The following is a 22689-nucleotide window of genomic DNA, read 5'->3' as shown; positions in this document are numbered from 1 at the left end:
GTTCTACAGCTGCACCATCAAGAGCATCCGCACTGGTTGCATCACTGCCTGGTATAGTAACTGCTCAGCCTCCGACCACAAGGGACTACAGAGGGTAGTGTTACGGCCCAGTACATCACCGGGGCCAAGCTTTCTGCCATCCAGGACCTCTATACCAGGCGGTGTCAGTTGAAGGCCCTAAAAATTACCAAAGACTCCAGCCACCCTAGTCATAGACTGTTCTCTCTGTTACCACACGGCAAGCGGTACCGGAACACCAAGTCTAGGTCCAAAAAGCTTCTTAACAGCTTCTACCCCCAAGCCATAAGACTCCTGAAAAGCTAATCAAATGGCTACCCAGACTAAATGCATTTATACATGTATTTTTTTTTTACAGATAGCCAGGGGCCCACTCCAACACTCAGACATAATTTACAAACAAAGCATGTGTTTAGTGAGCGCCAGATAGGGATGGGTAGTAGGGATGTTCTCTTGATAAGTATGTGAATTAGACCATTTTCCTGTCCTGCTAAGTACATTTGGGTATCAGGGAAAATGTATGGAGTAAAAAGTACATACTTTTCTTTAGGAATGCAGGGAAGTAAAAGTAATCAAATATACAGTGCCTTGCGAAAGTATTCGGCCCCCTTGAACTTTGTGACCTTTTGCCACATTTCAGGCTTCAAACATAAAGATATAAAACTGTATTTTTTTGTGAAGAATCAACAACAAGTGGGACACACTCATGAAGTGGAACCACATTTATTGGATATTTCAAACTTTTTTAACAAATCAAAAACTGAAAAATTGGGCGTGCAAAATTATTCAGCCCCTTTACTTTCAGTGCAGCAAACTCTCTCCAGAAGTTCAGTGAGGATCTCTGAATGATCCAATGTTGACCTAAATGACTAATGATGATAAATACAATCCACCTGTGTGTAATCAAGTCTCCGTATAAATGCACCTGCACTGTGATAGTCTCAGAGGTCCGTTAAAAGCGCAGAGAGCATCATGAAGAACAAGGAACACATCAGGCAGCTCCGAGATACTGTTGTGAAGGAGTTTAAAGCCGGATTTGGATACAAAAAGATTTCCCAAGCTTTAAACATCCCAAGGAGCACTGTGCAAGCGATAATATTGAAATGGAAGGAGTATCAGACCACTGCAAATCTACCAAGACCTGGCCGTCCCTCTAAACTTTCAGCTCATACAAGGAGAAGACTGATCAGAGATGCAGCCAAGAGGCCCATGATCACTCTGGATGAACTGCAGAGATCTACAGCTGAGGTGGGAGACTCTGTCCATAGGACAACAATCAGTCGTATATTGCACAAATCTGGCCTTTATGGAAGAGTGGCAAGAAGAAAGCCATTTCTTAAAGATATCCATAAAAAGTGTTGTTTAAAGTTTGCCACAAGCCACCTGGGAGACACACCAAACATGTGGAAGAAGGTGCTCTGGTCAGATGAAACCAAAATTGAACTTTTTGGCAACAATGCAAAACATTATGTTTGGCGTAAAAGCAACACAGCTCATCACCCTGAACACCCATCCCCACTGTCAAACATGGTGGTGGCAGCATCATGGTTTGGGCCTGCTTTTCTTCAGCAGGGACAGGGAAGATGGTTCAAATTGATGGGAAGATGGATGGAGCCAAATACAGGATCATTCTGGAAGAAAACCTGATGGAGTCTGCAAAAGACCTGAGACTGGGACGGAGATTTGTCTTCCAACAAGACAATGATCCAAAACATAAAGCAAAATCTACAATGGAATGGTTCAAAAATAAACATATCCAGGTGTTAGAATGGCCAAGTCAAAGTCCAGACCTGAATCCAATCGAGAATCTGTGGAAAGAACTGAAAACTGCTGTTCACAAATGCTCTCCATCCAACCTCACAGAGCTCGAGCTGTTTTGCAAGGAGGAATGGGAAAAAAATGTCAGTCTCTCGATGTGCAAAACAGATAGAGACATACCCCAAGCGACTTACAGCTGTAATCGCAGCAAAAGGTGGCGCTACAAAGTATTAACTTAAGGGGGCTGAATAATTTTGCACGCCCAATGTTTCAGTTTTTGATTTGTTAAAAAAGTTTGAAATATCCAATAAATGTCGTTCCACTTCATGATTGTGTCCCACTTGTTGTTGATTCTTCACAAAAAAAATACAGTTTTATATCTTTATGTTTGAAGCCTGAAATGTGGCAAAAGGTCGCAAAGTTCAAGGGGGCCGAATACTTTCGCAAGGCACTGTACATAGTAAAGTACAGATATCCCAAAAAACTACTTAAGTAGTACTTTCATGGATTTTTACTTAAGTACTTTACACCACAGGTGTTTGATGGGGTTGAGGTCAGGGCTCTGTGCAGGCCAGTCAAGGTCTTCCACACTGATCTCAACAAACTATTTCTGTATGGAGCTCACTTTGTGCACAGGGGCATTGAGATGCTGAAACAGGAAAGGGCCTTCCCCAAACTGTTGCCACAAAGTGAAAGCACAGAATAGTCTAGAATGTCATTGTATGCTGTTGCGTTAAGATTTCAGTTCCCTGGAACTAAGGGGCCTAGCTCAAACCATGAGAAACAGCCCCAGACCATTATTCCTCCACCAAACTTTACAGTTGGCAATATGCATGGGGAAAATAGCGTTCTCCTGGCATCCGCCGATCCCAGATTTGTCCGTCGGACTGCCAGATAGTGAATCATGAATCATCACTCCAGAGAACGTGTTTCCACTGCTCCAGAGTCCAATGATGGCGAGGGCAAGGTTTACACCACTCCAGTCGACGGTTGGCATTGCACATGTTGATCTAAGGCTGCTCGGCCATGGAAACCCATTTCACGAAGCTCCCGATGAAGTTATTCTGTTGACGCTGCTTCCAGAGGCAGTTTGGAACTCGGTAGTGAGTGTTGCATTAGAGGACAGATGATTTTTACAAGCTTCAGCACTCCGCGGTCCCATTCTGTGAGCTTGTGTGGCCTACTACTTCGCAACAGAGTCGTTGTTGCTCCTAGACGTTTCCACTTCAAAATAACAGCACTTACAGTTGACCGGGGCAGCTCTAGAAGGGCAGAAAGTTGACGAACTGACTTGTTGGAAAGGTGGCATCCTATAACAGTGACACTTTGAAAGTCACTGAGCTGTTCGGTAAGGCCATTCTACTGCCAATGTTTGTCTATGGAGTTTGCATGGGTGTGTGCTCAATTTTATACACTGGTCAGCAACGGGTGTAGCTGAAATAGCCGAATCCACTCATTTGAAGGGGTGTCCACATACACTATATATACACAAAAGTATGTCTCTAGTCTACAGCCTACCTTTGTGTCCTACCTTTCGATGTGCCATCTTTTCCACATCCTACCTTTTCTACATCCTACCTCTCTACATCGTCTAAAGCTGCCTGCGGTTATAATCCACTCTGGTACGTTTGGTTACGGATGTACCTGCACCATCTGCTGAGTAAGCAACGCCTTAGTTCCCCCAAATGACGCTGGAAACGCACATTGTTTTCCTAGAGTTGAAGAGAGGAGTCCCTGATCAGCGGTTTTTAAATTTTTTAAACGCATTCCGGAACAGTAAACGTCGGATAATGAGAGGTATGCTGAGAGAGTGAGCCGTTATTAACTCATTAATAGCCAGCCAGAGCGAGGACGAGGAAAACAGACGTGTATCCCATCCAGTTCCAGTGAAACCAGGGAAAACCGCAGAGTTGTTCGAGTTGTTATTGCTTTCCTGCTAACATTGTTATTGCCTGTTCTGTTTTGAGCCCACGACATCCCCCTGGGAGAGCGAGAGAGAAGTCGAAAGAGGAACAATACCAGCAGCTATGGATGGGTGGCCTGTATTCACAAAGCATCTCAGAGGAGGAGTACTGATCTCGGAACAGTTACGCCTTTCAGATCATAATATTATACGGACAAATCCCGGATCAGCAATCTGAGACGCTTTGTGGATACGGGCCCTGGCCTTAGAACCACCTTCATGGTGGGTTTGACACACGGATGTGACCTCCCTTGGCCACCCGGTCATTACTTTCTTCATCTGTTCCCGTGACGATTCCCGAATCAAAATGTCTCCCATTCATTTTTACACTTCGTTTTATTTGAATTTTGCAGATCATTACTGGAAATCAGACGCGTTTGGCTGCTGTGGAAGGTATGGAGGGGGAGGAAAGAGCTTGTCAGTGCGGCTAGTTTAGGATGCATCAGATGAAGCCACCAGCAGCAAGTTTTGGCTGGCTGTTGCCATCGCTGCGTCACGTAGTTTCTTAACGATGGGTTTTTGTTCGATAGACAGAGTTGATAAACACAGCTCAGGACACACACACACACACACAGTAACTCAAAAAAAAAAGAAGACATGATTAACGTCTTCTCATTTTGCTCACTGTATCGCTCGGCGCTGCACTGATTGCATGTTTTAGCAACATATCAAATCTAAATGGCTAAATTAATAAGTATTAGCGCTAGGTAGCCGGGGATAATTAGCGTTTTCCACTACAGGCAGCCATCAGACTCTGTCACACTCCATCTGCACAGCTGACAACACATCACCGCCTCACCTGCCTGACACGATCACTCACATTTTTGTTCCCGCCTGGCAGAAAAAGCAGGGGGAGTGTGTACTGTGTGTGGGTGCGTGTGTCTTAGCAGAATACATAAAGGGAACCAAAGCAAAACAATCGGATTTGTTGTGTCATTTTCCATTACTTTGTCGTTTTCAGCAGATTTCAGCAGACTGAAACACTGAATCAAACAGAATTGTGAGCTAGAAGACAATCAGAAACTGTTGACGGCTTAAAAGCAACTCAATACTCCCGTCATCTGATATAGAACACAAGTGGGCTAAGGCAGAAATGACGACAAGGGAATACCAATGCCAAAACACCATGACAACTGAGTCAAGTCTTCAGAAGGTCATAGCTCTCCTGGTAGTAGGAACCAATGTCATTGGTTGTCATTGGTGTCATACATGATATCTACGGCAGTACTGTAACTATGGCATTACACCTTGAGGAAAAGAATCCAAAAATCACTTTACTGTTCAGTGTATTTTCCACTAACGACGTCACAGAAAGTATGAATCCCTCATAAAATATGAAAATACTGCCCTATTCAGCTGCGATGTACACGATACAACGGGTTACCAACATATTCAAATAATTCGACATATTTTCATTATTTTGATGAATTTATTCATTCTATTTCATCCGTAGTAGTCCCGACACAAATCTAGGGTTGCTACCCAAGCCAGCTGGTCGTTCGTTCTATCGGTTTGGTTGCCATGATGGCTGGCAACGTTCTAATCTCTTGCTTGCTAGAACACTTGCTCTCTCGCCAGGCCACTGTTCAGACGAGATACACAGCAGACTACACAGCTAACACGATCACTTCAAAATGAAGCTGAAATGAAAGCAAACTAGCTGCATTTTGTGTTTTTCGATTGATATTTCTTCATGTACATCCATAAAAAATTATGCCAATTCATGATTTCGACTGGCTAAGAACAGCTGCCAGCCTGTTTCTTGTCCCGACACGTTGGAGATCGAACTTCAATATTGAAACAACGTTGCAAATGTTGGAGACAGACGGCAAGGTCATTACAAATCTCTGCTGTTGAAAACCTAATGCTACACGAAAAGAAAAATGGAACATAATGTCTAGATGCTTTTTACAGTGTAGATCTAGTATATAAATTGCCTGGCTGAGCTGAAAAGACAGTGGATTGAACAGTCAGAAGGAACAGAGTAAAATAGGCATTTCAACATAAGATTTAGCCGGTGGTAACTTGTGGAATAGACACCGGCTGGAATGCGGTTTTAACCAATCAGCATCCAGGTTTAGCCCCACACCGGTTGTATAAAGAGCGAGAGATATGCAGTGAGGATGATCTAGGATTATAGATATTATACAGGATTATACCAATAAGGTCCTGGTCATGAATATGGTAATAGCTAAAAGGGCATTATCCCCCAGCAGATATTCCTCTCACATAGGAAAAACTGACTGATCATAGAAGATATGTGACCGACCGGCATGATTAGTCTTATTTAAATTGTGTTTTTTTTTATACATTGGATATAAAATAGAGACTCAGAGCTAGAAAATGGTATATCATACACTACAGTTGAGGAACAATGGGAAAGTAATTCTGCTTTGAAAGTTAATAAACTTGTAACCTCACATTTGAGAAAATGGCCCTTGAATGTTATGGTAACTACTGGAGAGTTCTCCATTGTTTCCACCCATTCAGCATCATTCACACCCTCTTAAGCTTTAGCCCCACCCATCTGTTTAAGGATTCCAATGTGAGGCCATGTGCTAAACCAGTGGTCACCAACCTTTCCTGAGTCAAAATGTATGCAGAGATCTACCGCTCTGATTTTTTTATTAACATGACTTAAGCCTATGCAACATTAACCAATTAAAAACAGTACTGTAGCAGTGGTAGCAGAGGTTTGTGCAGTAAGCGATAGGTCCAATACATTATCACCGCATACTGGCTTTGCTTGAATTTACCTGCCATTGCGTAGTTGTTCGGGACATTTTTTTAAATTCTATTTCAAAATTTGAGGTAGGCTATACGATCACACCGGAAATAGATCCATTGTTGTATTACTTGTGAGGCACTGCTGAGTGAGCATACATTAAAATCATTTTTATTTTATTTTACTGGGCTGATGGTGCCTGAATCTGATGGTCAGTCTCAGCAGAGGGAGAGAGCAGCAGACTGAGGGTCGTCTCAGCCGAGGGAGAGAGCAGCAGACTGAGGGTCCGTCTCAGCAGAGGGAGAGAGCAGCAGACTGAGGATCCGTCTCACAACATCCCTCCGCTCTCCCTTTCCTCCACTGACACTGACCAAAAAGGTCTTCCAGCTGATGGCGAAACTCGAGTCACGCCGCATTATTTCTGCCTCATGCACAAACTCATATTGTTACTCCTATGAACAGAGAAAGTGAAATACTTGATATTAAAAAAAGACCCAAGCCGCTAATAATAACAAAAACAACGTACGCCTATAGATACACTTTCCTACTCCTTCATTACTGCTGAACTGCTTGTTGTAGAGCTGAGTGGAAATAGGAAGAACACACATTATATGGGTTATAATAAAGTGTTGAATACAAAGTGTCGACAGTGCTGAGTAAGAACTTAAACATGAACTCACTCATAAAAACAGCAGCTCTTTGCTGTGTTCGTTGAGTCTCTCTCTAGTCGTGGTCTTAAACGTTTTGAAATCTCACAGTATCAACTTTGCCGTAGCTTTCTTTTATGCCTGATATGTTACTGCAGGTCATCTGAGCAATCTGATTGGCCAGCAGAGACATAGTGCACTTGATTTCCTCTCCAGGCCCACCGGGAAGGCAGAGTTCGTACCTTCAGACACATGAAATGGCAACAGTTTGCCTAACTGGCACGCAGGGCAGCTGAATTGGCTGCACCTACTATCAACACAAGGCTTTATCAATGTTTGGCGATCGACTAGAAATGCCTTGGAAATCGACAAGTCGATCACGATCGACCAGTTGGTGACCACTCTACTACACAACCTAAGATTTCAAGACTAACGGCTGGTTTATACTACTGGTGTGTTCCTAAATGAAATCTGGAGTGTCCGAAGGCGCTCTGGGTTTGCAGGAACTCAGATCCATTCGTAAAGTCAGACTGTTTCACTCACGGAGCGTTCAAACACTGGATGTTCTGGCTGAGGTGTAGGGTTGATTCGAGCGCTCTGTCCTAACAGCAGCAGTCAAGCACCCAAGCTAACTGGCTAACGTTGGCTAGCTACCTCCAGACACAAATGAGAGAACAGCTCACTGACCATTTTACTCACCGCAAGAGAGCTGGGTTAAGCTGTTTTTATGTTATCCAGAGCGTTGGTGAATCCAATGTTTACTGACACCGGCTATATTCAACAGGTGTTGAGTGTTTTGTAAATTGGTAAATTCACAGTTGTCGCAGTGACATCGTAAACATTCTATTGAAATAGTTACTTGCATTGTGGAGTCTTATTTTTAGACATGTAGCATGAATCTGCAGGTCGCTAACCAACAGGGTTCAATGTCAGCTAGCTAACATTAGGCTATAACTAAACCCGGTTTATTTTCAGCAAACTTAACTTGTAAATATTTGGACGGTCCTGTCTCCCTGTAGCGCTGTCTTAGGCGTCTCACAGTACAGACATCGCAATTTATTGCCCTGGCCACATCTGCAGTCCTCATGCCTCTTTGCAGCATGCCTAAGGCACATTTCCGCAGATGAGCAGGGACCCTGGGCATCTTTCTTTGGGTGTTTTTCCAGAGTCAGTAGAAAGGCCTCTTTAGTGTCCTAAGTTCATAACTGTGACCTTAAATGCCTACAGTCTGTAAGCTGTTAGTGTCTTAACGACCGATCCACAGTTGCATGTTCATTAATTGTTTATGGTTCATTGAACAAGCATGGGAAACAGTGTTTAAACCCTTTACAATAAAGATCTGTGAAGTTATTTGGATTTTTCCAAATTATCTTTGGAAGACAGGGTCCTGAAAAAGGGACGTTTAGCAATGCAAATGGCTCTGAGATGTGAATAATATTACTACACAGATCATACACGTAACATGAGCTAGTTAGCTAACAGTACTTGAAATATAAAATTACTTTGACAAAATTAGAAACATGTAGTATCTGAAGATGTAACTAGACTCTCTTACCTGTATACATGGATGGACGCTTCTCCCTCTGTCACGGATGCCATGGTTTCCCTTTGTTTGAAGATGTAATCCGGAGACAGGTGTTTTATACAACAGCATTCTGTGTGTTCTCTTTTCGACTCTGTCTGCATATTTGCAGAATTCTCTCTCTCTCCTTAGCTATCATACTCCACTGATTTCAAAACTCAGTCCTCCAGAAAGGGGAGAACAACACTTATGCAGCTCTACGACGTGATTTCTTTTTTTTCTTTTCTTCTTTTATTACACGTTAGAAAGGATTACCTACACATACTGACCAGCTCATTAATAGAATAGAAGCATGCTACATGGCAGACCAATCTGAACTCATCTCTCCAGCCAACTCGTTATTTTAGCCAGTCATGGCTAGCGGGAAGGTTGCTGACTTTTTCCGTGGCTAAACCAACTAGGCTCGTAATTTAACCATTTTTATTCGTATTTACAGATGGCATACGAGTTTGTTATTAAAGGCACATGAAAGATCACATGTTCCAGAAGTTTACGTTCAAATGGCGCTCCTGCGAAGTCGTGACGTGCAACACGTGCCTAGTTTCCTGAAATGAGTCACATGTGGAAGATAATCGTACATAGAGAAAGAGATACGGAGAGAGAGAGACCATTCTGACTGTGAACGCCGTGTCTTGATAACCAAGGAAGGGAGAGCGAGAGAGAACAGGGATAGATCAAGACAGAAAGTGAGGGGATGAAAATGATAGGAAATGATAGAAAAGGGCAGAGAAAGCAGAGAGAGAGGGAGAGAGAGAGAGATACCGTTACGGTAAGTCTCAACGGAAGAGTGGTAAGGGGAGGTTAGTGATGGCCACCCCATGGGCCGCAGAGCATCGAGCTGCCTGCTAGACACACACACACACACACACAAACATACCCGGTATAGACACACACGGCAGTCATGTGTGAAATTTCATCACGGCTGGGCTGGAATTGAATGTTTCCCTTTAACAGGCTTATGGAGAGCTGCTCACTGGGGCGTTTCTAAAGCTGGCTGGCCAGAGAGACCAGAGGGCGAGAGAGAGATAGACTTTCCCCTATCAGCAATCCCCAGGTCCAGCCTAGAGCCCAGACCCACACACGTCACACTGATTGGCTAATATCACCACACACAGGGTGAACTTAGTCAAGATGGAGGGAGGTAGGGAAGGAGAGACTTGGGTCGCTGACACCAGCTATGGTAATGGGGGAATGATGCAGCTTCACCCTAAGCTTCATCCACATCTCAGTAGAACACTAACCCTAGCCTCAAAATAAACCGTCTTCAAAGTAACTACTGTTGTTCTCGTTACATAGAGGAGAGTCACGGCTTTCTGGTCGTACATAATTTATTTGATATAGAGTTCATAGCATCACTTTACAATCAGAGTAGGCTTCTTCTTGGACATCTGCAACCTGTCCCTGTCCCAGGCTGTAGTCCCCACTTGCTTCAAGGAGACGACGATCGTCCCAGTGCCCAAGGAAAGACAAGGTGACATGACTATCGCCCCTTCGCACTCACCCCGGTCATCATGAAGTGCTTCGAGAGGCTGGTCACGGCCCACATCAAGGCCAACATGCCAGGCACACCGTACCCACTCCAGTTTGCATACCGCCAACAGCTCCACGCAAGATTACATTTCCATCGCCATTCACACAGCTGTAGCACATCTAGACAAGAGGAACACCTATGTGAGAATGCTGTTAATTGATTACAGTTCAGCATTCAACACTATTGTTCCCTCCAAGCTCGAGACCAAGGTCAGAGCCCTGGGTCTGGACACCTCCCTCTGCAACTGGATCCTGGACTTCCTGAAAAGCAGACCGCAGGCTTTGAGGATTGGCAACAACACCTCCTCCACACTGACTCTTAACACAGGGGCCCCCTGGGGTGTGTCCTCTGCCGTACTCCCTCAGTGGTGTGGGGGCTGTGCTTTGGCAAAGTGGGTGGGGTTATATCCTTCCTGTTTGGCCCTGTCCGGGGGTGTCCTCGGATGGGGCCACAGTGTCTCCTGACCCCTCCTGTCTCAGCCTCCAGTATTTATGCTGCAGTAGTTTATGTGTCGGGGGGCTGGGGTCAGTTTGTTATATCTGGAGTACTTCTCCTGTCCTATTCGGTGTCCTGTGTGAATCTAAGTGTGCGTTCTCTAATTCTCTCCTTCTCTCTTTCTTTCTCTCTCTCGGAGGACCTGAGCCCTAGGACCATGCCCCAGGACTACCTGACATGATGACTCCTTGCTGTCCCCAGTCCACCTGGCCATGCTGCTGTTCCAGTTTCAACTGACCTGAGCCCTAGGACCATGCCCCAGGACTACCTGACATGATGACTCCTTGCTGTCCCCAGTCTACCTGGCCATGCTGCTGCTCCAGTTTCAACTTCCACCTGACTGTGCTGCTGCTCTAGTTTCAACTGTTCTGCCTTATTATTATTCGACCATGCTGGTCATTTATGAACATTGAACATCTTGACCATGTTCTGTTATAATCTCCACCCGGCACAGCCAGAAGAGGACTGGCCACCCCACATAGCCTGGTTCCTCTCTAGGTTTCTTCCTAGGTATTGGCCTTTCTAGGGAGTTTTTCCTAGCCACCGTGCTTCTCCACCTGCATTGCTTGCTGTTTGGGGTTTTAGGCTGGGTTTCTGTACAGCACTTTGAGATATCAGCTGATGTACGAAGGGCTATATAAATAAATTTGATTTGATTTGATTTGATTTGATTTGATGCACCCACGACTGAGCGACGTTGCAAGACACCAACTCCAAGTTTGCGGACAAAACTACGGTTGTAGCCTGATAACCATAATGACGACTCAGCCTATAGGGAGGAGGTGAGTGAACTGGCATTGTGGTGCCAGGAGAACAACCTCTCCCTCAACGTCAGCAAAACAAATGACTTGATTGTTGACTTCAGGAAGCAGAGGAGGGAACATGCCCTGATTCACATCAACAGGACTGCAGTAGAGAGAGTCAGCAGTTTTAAGTTCCTCGGCATCCACATTACCGAGGACTCGACATGGACCAACAACACCACCACTCTTGTCAAGAGGGCGCAAAAGCGTCTCTACTTCCTCAGGCGGCATCCTCCTCAAGCTCTCCACATACCCCAGCCAAGAGCTGTGCCTTACCGTCGGGCAGACGGTATCGGAAGCATGAGGTCTGATAGAAAGTTTTACTGAGCCGTTTACTTTATGTTCGTATTCTTATTATTTCGTATTGTTGCATCGTCGAGAAGGAACCTGCAAGAAACCATGTGTATCCCGTACATACTATACTACTAGTTTTATTAGTGGTATGAAGTATATGGTTTTGATGCACCCGCGGAGCGGAGCACACCACATGCAGTGACTAGGCCTACCTAAAGTAGCCTGCATAGGCCTAGCGCTGGAAAGTTGCTGTAGGACATTACATTTATTGATAGATGACTCAATTAGCCTACATGGCTATCTTGCAACATTGTCATATTTAAAGTTAGCAATATAAGTGTTTTGGAGTTCCCACTTCCTCAGGTGGTGAATAATATAGCCCAGGCCAATATGCACAAAAACCTAAAAAATACTAAAATCTGATCATTCGATAGGTTGCACGTCAAAATATCACGCATTCCCTGGATATGTCAGATTAAAATAGCTTACGTTTTTTTTAAATCATAGGCTACCATCTAGGTTGTCTTACTTGTCACCGGGAGAAGAAGAAAAAAAAGGTGTCTATTGGCTACTGATAGGCTACAAAAAGAAAAAAGGTACAAAAAGACACCTAGCATTTGTCTTGGCTAGCCTACTGTCGTCAATCTTAAAAAGACACCTAGCATTTGTCTTGGCTAGCCTACTGTCGTCAATCTCAAAAAGACACCTAGCATTTGTCTTGGCTAGCCTACTGTCGTCAATCTTAAAAAGACACCTAGCATTTGTCTTGGCTAACCTACTGTCGTCAATCTCAAAAAGACACCTAGCATTTGTCTTGGCTAGCCTACTGTCGTCAATCTCAAAAAGACACCTAGCATTTGTCTTGGCTAGCCTACTGTCGTCAATCTCAAAAAGACACCTAGCATTTGTCTTGGCTAGCCTACTGTCGTCAATCTTAAAAAGACACCTAGCATTTGTCTTGGCTAGCCTACTGTCGTCAATCTCAAAAAGACACCTAGCATTTGTCTTGGCTAGCCTACTGTCGTCAATCTTAAAAAGACACCTAGCATTTGTCTTGGCTAGCCTACGGTCGTCAATCTTAAAAAGACACCTAGCATTTGTCTTGGCTAACCTACTGTCGTCAATCTCAAAAAGACACCTAGCATTTGTCTTGGCTAGCCTACTGTCGTCAATCTCAAAAAGACACCTAGCATTTGTCTTGGCTAGCCTACTGTCGTCAATCTCAAAAAGACACCTAGCATTTGTCTTGGCTAGCCTACTGTCGTCAATCTCAAAAAGACACCTAGCATTTGTCTTGGCTAGCCTACTGTCGTCAATCTTAAAAAGACACCTAGCATTTGTCTTGGATAGCCTTACTGTCGCCAATCTTAAAAAGACACCTAGCATTTGTCTTGGCTAGCCTTACTGTCGTCAATCTTAAAAAAGACAGGCCTACTTTGGAAACAAAAATAAACGCAATGCAATCCTAAAGAATAGAGTAATGTCTTACATTGCTCAGATATGTCATAACGCTTTGTAGCCTTTTACACTGCTTTGCATATTTGGTCACCAATAAATGCCTAAAATTGGAACACAGTGGCTGTACAGTGACATGCGATACAAGACGTCAGAGCTCTGGCTCCGCGCTGGATGGGGTTTTGACTGACAGCCGTTCTGAACTTGAGCACCTCGCGTGACAAGACGCGCTAATTGGGCAAATATTTCAAATGTTTTTGTTGTCGGAGTGAGGGAAATGCTATAAATTAAGAGGACTCTCTGTATTTTGAACGATAAGACATTGAGGATTATAATAAATATACATTTACGATCACTACGCTTGATGTAAAGTTACATTGTAGTCATTTAGCAGAAGCGCTTATCTTGAGCGACTTACAGGACCAATTAAGGTTAAGTTCTTTTGCACAAGGGCACATCAACAGATTTTTCACGGAGTCAGCTCAGGGATTCGAACCATCGACCTTTCGGTTACTGGCCCAATGCTCTTAACCTCTAGGCTACCCTGGGTTGTTCTGAACAGAATGAGCCTGTGTTTGTATATTGTGAAGAGAATTAGCCGCGACACACGCACTCGAACGCACTCACGAGGACTCCTTTCTGCGCACGTCAAAATCACAAACCTGTTTCCTTGAAATGGATTGTGAACACCTAACGCTGTGATGTCATAGGGCCCTGAACCCTAACTTCATGTCCACATTCCAGGTCAATCCAAACCCCTGCCTTAACCATAGCTTCATGGTCACGTGTGTGTGTGTGTGTGAGACTCACGTTAGTGATTTCTTCTGAGCAGGGTCCATGAGACGAAGTGTGTCCCTAATGACTCCCACCTTCACCTCCTCGTCTACTGGGCTGGGGACGTACTCAAACACCCCCGGGGACACCTGAAACAGACACACCATTAGCATTTCAGAGCATGGCAGTGGTGGTGATGATGATCGTCCTACTCACTTCCTGCTCGTGTTCTATTCTCATACTGGGGTTGGCGTTGACCTCCAGTAAAACTGGCTTTAGGTTCTTCATCAGGAGGATGTCAAATCCTAAGATCTAACACACACACACACACACACGGTAGAGATGGGCGTTATGTATTGCAAAACACCACATCTACAACTCAGTCAAATTATCCTTGAAAAACATCTAGCACCTAAGAACACATATCATATATATTAGGTGTAGTTTTCCATAACTCCGTCTGCGCTCAAACCTTGATACAAGGTGTGTGAGAGGAAAATGACGTATTTACCTGATTTTATTTCATATTAAATGGTTAACAATTAATATTTAACTAAGAGTAAGACATTTCTGTCCTACTAGTGTCTGTGTTTTTAATAGTCTCCACTCTAGTTCCCTGCAGCTAATCTGGGCGTATGGTCACCAGAGAAGGCTTGAGCTGACAAATGAGTTAGACTGCATTACAGAAACAAGCATGTGTTTTACTAGGAATAGCTTAGGAGTAGAACGATCCCTCACTGTCTCCAAATCATCCTTGCATCTGGGAAACTAAAAACAGGGTGGGGTTAACACAACAACCCCGTGCAGATAACGACTGGATGAACCCAGAGTGGCTTATGATGCATTTTTAGTCTCAGCTATATTTGGACTCTGCATTTGTGTAAAGGTTAGGTTACTCGACCAGCCTCATTATTGCAATAATGAATCAATATTGAATAAAGATGATTGTTTGAAAAAATGACAAGTCTCTCTCACTTGATTCGAATATTCAACGACAATAGTTGTATTAGACTGCAAAACCTCTTTCCCGTGACATTCACATGGCAACTAACTGAGTCACACACTCCACCCTCTCCTCTTCCTACTCCGTACCTGGAAACAAGTGGGTCCTGGTTTGCCGGGCGGTATGTCGGCCTGGTAGTAAACCTTGAGCTCAGGAACCAGGGCGATGATCGTCTTGATGACCAGAGAGATGATGTCTGACCACACCTTCTTAATGTCCACTCCTTTAGAGGCCAGGCGGTAGAGCACGCTGGAGAAGGTGCGCTTGCTGCCCGACGACAGGCTGTCGGAGTGGACAAAGTTCCCACTCTGGACGTTGAGAGAGTAGTTGGTCAGGTGCATGAACACGTGGCTCAGGTTCTTCTGACTGGGCTCCTAGTGGGGTGGCAGGGAGATGGGAGAAACACATTTCAGAATACTATATTCACTGTTTAAAACATGAAGAAAGGCAATGTTGAAAATGCTAGTCGTATGCTTTTAGGCCAAGTGGAAGATAAGATATTTTATGTACTGCTTATGGATGCGGTATGTATGCGTCATGAAGGCCATGCGTAGGTGCTCTTCAGTTAAAGTGTTCCTACCTGGTATGGCTCGGTGCAGAAACGCGACAGACCCTCTTTCGCGATATAGATCTCCAGCGGCTCCAGGGACTTGACCAGCACGTAGAGACGGATATCGAACTTGAGCTTGTCGATGAGCAGGGGCTTGTGGATGTACTCCTGGACCACGGACTGCTTGGTATGTGACCCCGCTATGACCCTGAGGTCGCCGGGGTCACGGATGAGGTAGATGCCATCCCCCTGGGACCCTCCGTCCGGCTTGATGATGAAGGTGGGCTTCTGGGACACATCACCGTCCTTGGCCAGACTGATCTGAGACAGACAGCAACACTCAGAAATAAAACATTTGACCAGCCAGGAGTCTAAATGGGAGAAGACGTTAAAGGTCAATCAAGCAAGGGTCATCTGATTTGATGTTTAGGGGAAAATGCCAAATATTTTTGTGCTTTAACGTTCAAACCAATTCTCATCAATGGCAAAGAGGCCAAATCAGCTGGATTGTAAAGGAGCCCCCTCCGAGTCAAATCCCAGTACATTTAGTGCTGAAAGATGATAGCGCACTTCCTGTCATCCCCCGTAAACGTGACTTAAGCTCATGCAGAGTGATATAAGGAGAGCGATATGCTTGACTGCATCTTTAGCGCAGGACATTATCCTGTCCGTGTCTCTCTGGAAAAACATGACTGCTAATGTCTGTATGGACATTTTTCAATATTCACTCTCTCATGAGTATTTTTGCACCAGTCAGACACCACATCACAAGGCCAGATATTGAGCTCAGGGGGGTGGGGGCTTATATTTATCTAGAGCAATTTCCTACATTGGGATTCATTCATATTAAACTACATACAGTCTCATTCCTTATCGTAACTTACCGTGATTGAAGAATGAAGTAATTCAGCCTGATGTTAATACTTAACGCCCTCAGCTCTGATAGGATCCTTATGTCACAGCCCCATCGAGGTTAGTCTATGTCTAGTCCAGGGCTCTCCAGCCCTGTTCCTGGAGAGCTACCGTCCTCTAGGTTTTCAATTCAACCCCAGTTGTAACTAACCCGATTCATCTTACCGACCAGCTAATTATTGAAATCAGGTGCACAAGGTTAGGGTCGGAGCGTAAACCTACACGACGGTAGCTCTCCAGGAACAGGAATTGGAGAGCCCTGCTGTAGACCGTCTGTGGTAGAGATGTAGAGCCTTTAAAAAAAAAAGGGGCTGTAGTGCCCCCCTCTGTTGGACTAGCTGAGCTGTGTTTTTTTACACTGTGCCCTTTCAATGTCAGTTCATTCACAAAACCAGTTGAATGACCCATCCACCATTCATCCCTATGCTAGGCAGGGAGGCTGTCCGAGGACACACCCTCTCAAAGTCACAGTGACCTCCGAAGGTCAAACACCATTACATTTTCTAGCTCTAAATAATCCTGCGTGCCAACCAGGGGAGAACGACTGCCCCCTCTCATCGAAGCCACAATAGTTCAAGGCCAACTTCTGTACGGCAGGCATTGTTAGCAGAAAACAGGATGTCCAATTATAATGAATAGGTCTATCTTCTTGTACATAATAAAATGTTTCAAAGACAATCACGGTGCCAATAATTGCTTCTAATACACCCGATGTATGTCCTTGAACCAATCATTTTAAAAATCACACACAAAATAAGATAAAGATAATCGAGTTGCTAATGGGAGCCTGCAGTACACCGGTCGGCCATCAACGTGAGTTACTCAATGAGAGGGGGCAGCACTGAGCTAGCCTGCAACATCACTTCCTGGAGTAGCTCAAACTGCGCATGTTATGTCTCCATGAGAGGCCATCGTAACCGACTTCATTTGGCTTCAAAGCGTTATTAGACTTATATGGTGTCACGTAATCAAAGGCTTTATCCATTCATACAGTCAGGTACATAAATATTTGGATATTGACCAAGTTATTATTATTTGACCTGTCTACCACAGCATATTAAATAATGAATATTCATTTGCGGGTATTTACATCAAAAATCCGGTGAACGGTGTAGGAATAACAGTACTTTATATATGTGGTCCGCCCCTTTTTAAGGGACCAAAAGTAATTGGACAATTGGCTGCTCAGCTGTTCCATGGCCAGGTGTGTGTTATTCCCTCATTAGTTCATTTACAAGTAAGCAGACAAAAGGTCTAGGGTCGATTTCATGTGCGGCATTTGCATTTGGAATCAGTTGCTGTTAACCCTCAATATGAAGTCCAAAGAGCTGTCACTGCCAGAGAAGCAAGCCACCATTAGGCTGAGAAATCGTAAAAAGAAAGAACGCACTGGTGAGCTCAGGAGCACCAAAAAGCCCAGAAAGACCACAGAAAACAACTGTGGTGGACAGAAGAATTGTTTCCCTGGTGAAGAAAAACCCCTTCACAACAGTTGTCCAGATCAAGAACGCCCTCCAGGAGGCAGGCGTATCTGTGTCAAAGTCGACAATCAAGAGAAGACTTCACCAGAGTAAATACAGAGGGTTTAGCACAAGATGTAAACCATTGGTAAGCCTCAAACAGGAAGACCAGATTAGAGTTTGCCAAAACAAATCAAAAATAAAAGCCTGTACAGTTCTGGAACAACATCCTATGGAGAGATGAGGCAAAGATCAACTTGTACCAGAATGATGGGAAGAGAAGGGTATGGAGAAGGGAAGGAACTGCTCATGATCTGAAGCATACCACCTCACCTGTGAAGCATGGTGGAGGTCGTGTTATGGAGAAGGGAAGGAACTGCTCATGATCTGAAGCATACCACCTCACCTGTGAAGCATGGTGGAGGTAGTGTTATGGAGAAGGGAAGGAACTGCTCATGATCTGAAGCATACCACCTCACCTGTGAAGCATGGTGGAGGTAGTATTATGGAGTGGGCATGTATGGCTGCCGATGGAGCTGGTTCCCTTGTATTTATTAATGTGACTGCTGACAAAAGCTGCAGTATGAATTCTGAAGGGTTTAGGGCTATATTATCTGCTCAGATTCAGCCAAATGCATCAAAACTCATTGGACGGCACTCCACAGTGCAGATGTACAATTTTGTTTTACATTTTTACTTTTATTTAACTAGGCAAGTCAGTTAAGAACAAATTCTTATGTTCAATGACGGCCTAGTGGGTCAACTGCCTTGTTCAGGGGCAGAACGACAATATTTTTACCTTGTCAGCTCGGGATTCGATCTTGCAACCTTTCGGTTACAGGTCCAACGCTCTAGTCTACCCGCCCCCCCATGACCCCCAAGCACACTGCGAAAGCAACCCAATACTTTAAGGCAAAGAAGTGGAATGTTCTGCAGTGACCAAGTCAATCACCTGACCTGAATCCAATTGAGCATGCATTTCACTTGCTGAAGGCAAAACTCCCCAAGAACAAGCAGGAACTGACAACAGCAGAGGTAAAGGCCCTGGCAGAGCATCACCAGGGCTGAAACCCAGCATCTGGTGATGTCTATGGGTTCCAGACTTCAGACAGTCATTGACCGCAAAGGATTTGCAACCAAGAATTAACTCGTGATTCGCTTGGTTTGTCCAATTACCTTTTAAGACCCTACAATTGGGGGCCATGTATAAAAATGGTCGTAATTCCTGCACCGTTCATGCAATCATTTTGACAAAACCCTTAAATTAAAGATCAAAGTCTACACTTTCACCATGCATCTTGATTGTTTCCTTTCAAATTCATTGTGGTGGAGAACGGAGCCAAAATGAGGCACATTGTGTCACTGTCCAAATACTTATGGGCCTGACTGGCTTCAATATGGAGACAGGAGGACTGTGTATGTGAGGTGTGTGTGTGTTAATATATGTGCGAGTACATGCGAGCATTAGAGTATGTGTGTGTGTGTGTGTGTGTGTGTGTTCAACACAGCAGGAGCTGTGGTACAGTATGTGTGTGTGTGGTATGCTGTGATATGGTAGGGACCAGGGTGTGTCACAACCTGTTAGAGAGCGTGTCATTCACTATTAGCAGCTGCTGCTGGCTCTCTCTGTGCTAAACTGCTTAGCCATGCCCTGTTCGCACTGAGCACGCTCAGAACAGATCCACTGTCCCTGCCAATTACCCCAGAAGTGTGTGTGTTAGTGTACGTGTGTGTGTATACACATGTGTGTGTGGAATACACAAAGGCCTGTGCACCACTAGTTTGCATTAAATCATTGGACGCAAAACTGTGCCATAGGAGTTAAGACACTGTCTGGATTGCCATTTTCGACAGATGGGTTAGCGGTACATGCCAAACTGTGCCAAAGAAAGTTAACTAAGAATAGTAAAACCTCATCATTGACTCAGAGATGCCAGCGAGCACTTACACTATTTTACAACATCCAATTAAGGTCAAGAGCTCAGCCTTGTGACTGGATGCCCTGGGGAGTGAATGTCCCTGGTCCACTATGGGAGGACAGTCTCTGGAGGGAAGTAGAGGCTTACAGTGCCAGTGTTTCCCCTATTTTAATGTAGCAGGGGCGGGGCGCCAGTACTAAATAGTTTACGCCACAAAAAAAAGATTAATGATAAGATTATATACTCTGTTTATTAGGTACACCAATCTAGTACCGGGTCAGACCCACCCTTTGCCTCTGGAACAGCCTGAATTCTTCGGGGCATGGAAACTTTGCTTAATTGGTATTAAGGGACCTAACATATGCCAGGAAAACATTGACTGATACTGGAACCAGCGCGCCTGGCACAGACGATCATACCATGCTCAACGTCTCTTAGGTCACTCGTTTTGCCCGTTCAAACGTTCAATCGAACAGTAACTGAATGCCTCGATGCCTGCTTTATATAACAAGCCACGGCCACTGTCTGTGGGAGCAAACCATTTCGTGAATGGGGTGGTGTACCTAATAAACAGTCCACGGAGTGTATATACTGTATGTTTTTATATATAATTTGGGGGATGGTAAAACATTCAGTGTAAACTTAAACTACTAAAACCAGATATAAAGTATGCAGAAATGATATTGCTATATATATTTTTTTTTTAATAAGATCATCTTTGAGAACTAATAATCACCAACAATAAAAAAAACACAAGTCAGGGAGAATCAAACATTCTCAGTGTCATGGCATGGGGCCCCCGTTGATTTTATCATTTTTTTGTCACTTAGATATAAGAACACGGCATAAGCCATGGCAAAATGTGTAGAATTACAAGAAATTTGCTTTAAAACCGAGGGCCTCTAAAACCCACACCAACTTTGCCACCGGGAAACACTGAACGCAGTTGAAAACAGAGGTGGGGAGACAGGCATTTACACAGGCAGCTCAATTCTAATCTCTTGCCCAATTATTGTCCTGTACCTGTGTGGAGAAGAGCTGGTACTCCTCGGGCAGGATCCAGGAGCGGGGGTAGAAGTTGTACTCCTCAGGGAACAGCTCCTGCATGGTCCTTACAGCTCGGGTCAGGTTGATCTTCCTCAGCATCTCAATCATACCTGCAGAACAATTCACAGATGGTCAGATAGACAGAGGCCAAGTTAAAAGGTTCCCTACATGAAAGTATCTGGACACTTGCTCGTCGAACATCTCATTCCAAAATCATGGGCATTAACATGGAGTTGGTCCTCCCTTTGCTGCTATAACAGCCTCCACTCTTCTGGGAAGGCTTTCCACTAGATGCTGGAACATTTCTGCAGGGACTTGCTTCCATTCAGCCACAATAGCATTAGTGAGGCCAGGCACTTATTTTGGGGAATTAGGCTCTCAATCGGCATTCCAATTCATCCCAAATGTGTTTGATGGGGTTGAGGTCAGGGCTCTGTACAAACCAGTCAAGTTCTTCCACACCGATCTCGGAAAATCATTTATATATGGACCTCGCTTTGTGCACAGGGGCATTTTCATGCAGAAACAGGAAAGGGCCTTTCCCAAACTGTCGCCACAAAGTTGGAAGCGTAGAATCGTCTAGAATGTCATTGTATGCTGTAGCGTTAAGATTTCCTGTCACTGGAACCTAGCCTGAACCATGAAAAACAGCCCAAGACCATTATTCCTCCTCCACCAAACTTTACAGTTGGTACTATGCGTTGGGGAAGATAGCGTTCTCCTGGCATGCGCCAAACCCAGATTCGTCCATCGGACTGCCAGATGGTGAAGCGTGATTTATGACTACAGAGAACGTGTTTCCACTGTTCCAGAGTCCAAATGGTGGTGAGCTTTGGTGATATTTGGCTTGTTTGTGGCTGCGCGGCCATTGAAATCCAAGGTCCCGAAGAGACAGTTATTGTGCTGACGTTGTTTCCAGGGGCAGTTTGGAACTCGGTAGCGAGTGTTGCAACTGAAGACAGACTATTTTTACACGCTACGTGCTTCGGCACTCGGTGGTCCTGTTCTGTGAGCTTGTGTGGCCTACCACTTTGCAGCAGAGCCATTGTTGCTCCTAGACGTTTCCACTTTATAATAACAGCACTTACAGTTGACCGGGGCAGCTCTAGCAGGGCCGAAATTTGACAAAATGACTTGTTGGAAGAGTGGCATCCTATGACAGTGCCACGTTGAAAGTCCCTGAGCTCTTCAGTAAGGCCATTCTACTGCTAATATTTGTCTATGGAGATTGCATTGCTGTGTGCTTGATTTTATACACCTGTCAGCAACAGGTGTAGCTGAAATAGCCCGAATCCACTAACTTGAAGGGGTGTCCACATACTTTTGTATATATAGTGTATATTGAGAGGTAGAAGACAAGAGAGAAACAGATAGGTGTAAAAGAGGTAATTTGGTGAACCACATTCAGGTGATAAGCAACCTTAGCCAAGTCTTCAGCTCTTGGGCAAGATCTTACACCAAAAAAAAAGGTTCCAAAAGGATGGCTGTCTCCTTAGGACAACCCTTTTAAGTTCCAGGTAGAACCCGTTTGGGTTCCAGGTAGAACCCTCTATCGAAAGGGTTCTACACTGAACCCAAAAGGGTTCTACAGACATTACAATAAATCAGTAATACTTGGTTATTACCTTGGCATGACAAGGCATTAACAAAGCTGGGCTTAGCAAGGCTCACATTACAGGATGCATGCCACAAACCTGCCTGACAACAGTGTTTCCCACTATAACATTATATAGGGGGTAGGACTGACCAATAC

The 22689-nt window shown here is 44.5% G+C and overlaps 1 protein-coding gene across 1 annotated transcript in view; it reads right to left on the bottom strand.

Moving 5' to 3' along the window:
- The window catches only part of ttll11 (tubulin tyrosine ligase-like family, member 11), a 43044-nt gene that overhangs the window by 10257 nt on the left and 10098 nt on the right, over nt 1-22689 (bottom strand). Inside the window, exons 3-7 of the mRNA XM_020472343.2 lie at nt 20913-21046; nt 15629-15919; nt 15138-15422; nt 14262-14357; nt 14082-14194 (exon numbers count right to left, since the gene is read on the bottom strand). Of these exons, the coding sequence (XP_020327932.1) occupies nt 14082-14194; nt 14262-14357; nt 15138-15422; nt 15629-15919; nt 20913-21046 (919 nt within the window). The remainder of the gene's footprint in view (nt 1-14081; nt 14195-14261; nt 14358-15137; nt 15423-15628; nt 15920-20912; nt 21047-22689) is intronic.

This window comes from Oncorhynchus kisutch, linkage group LG29, assembly GCF_002021735.2.
Source record: "Oncorhynchus kisutch isolate 150728-3 linkage group LG29, Okis_V2, whole genome shotgun sequence".
Classification (NCBI taxonomy): Eukaryota; Metazoa; Chordata; class Actinopteri; order Salmoniformes; family Salmonidae; genus Oncorhynchus; species Oncorhynchus kisutch.
This window is presented reverse-complemented; position numbering and strand designations above follow the sequence as displayed.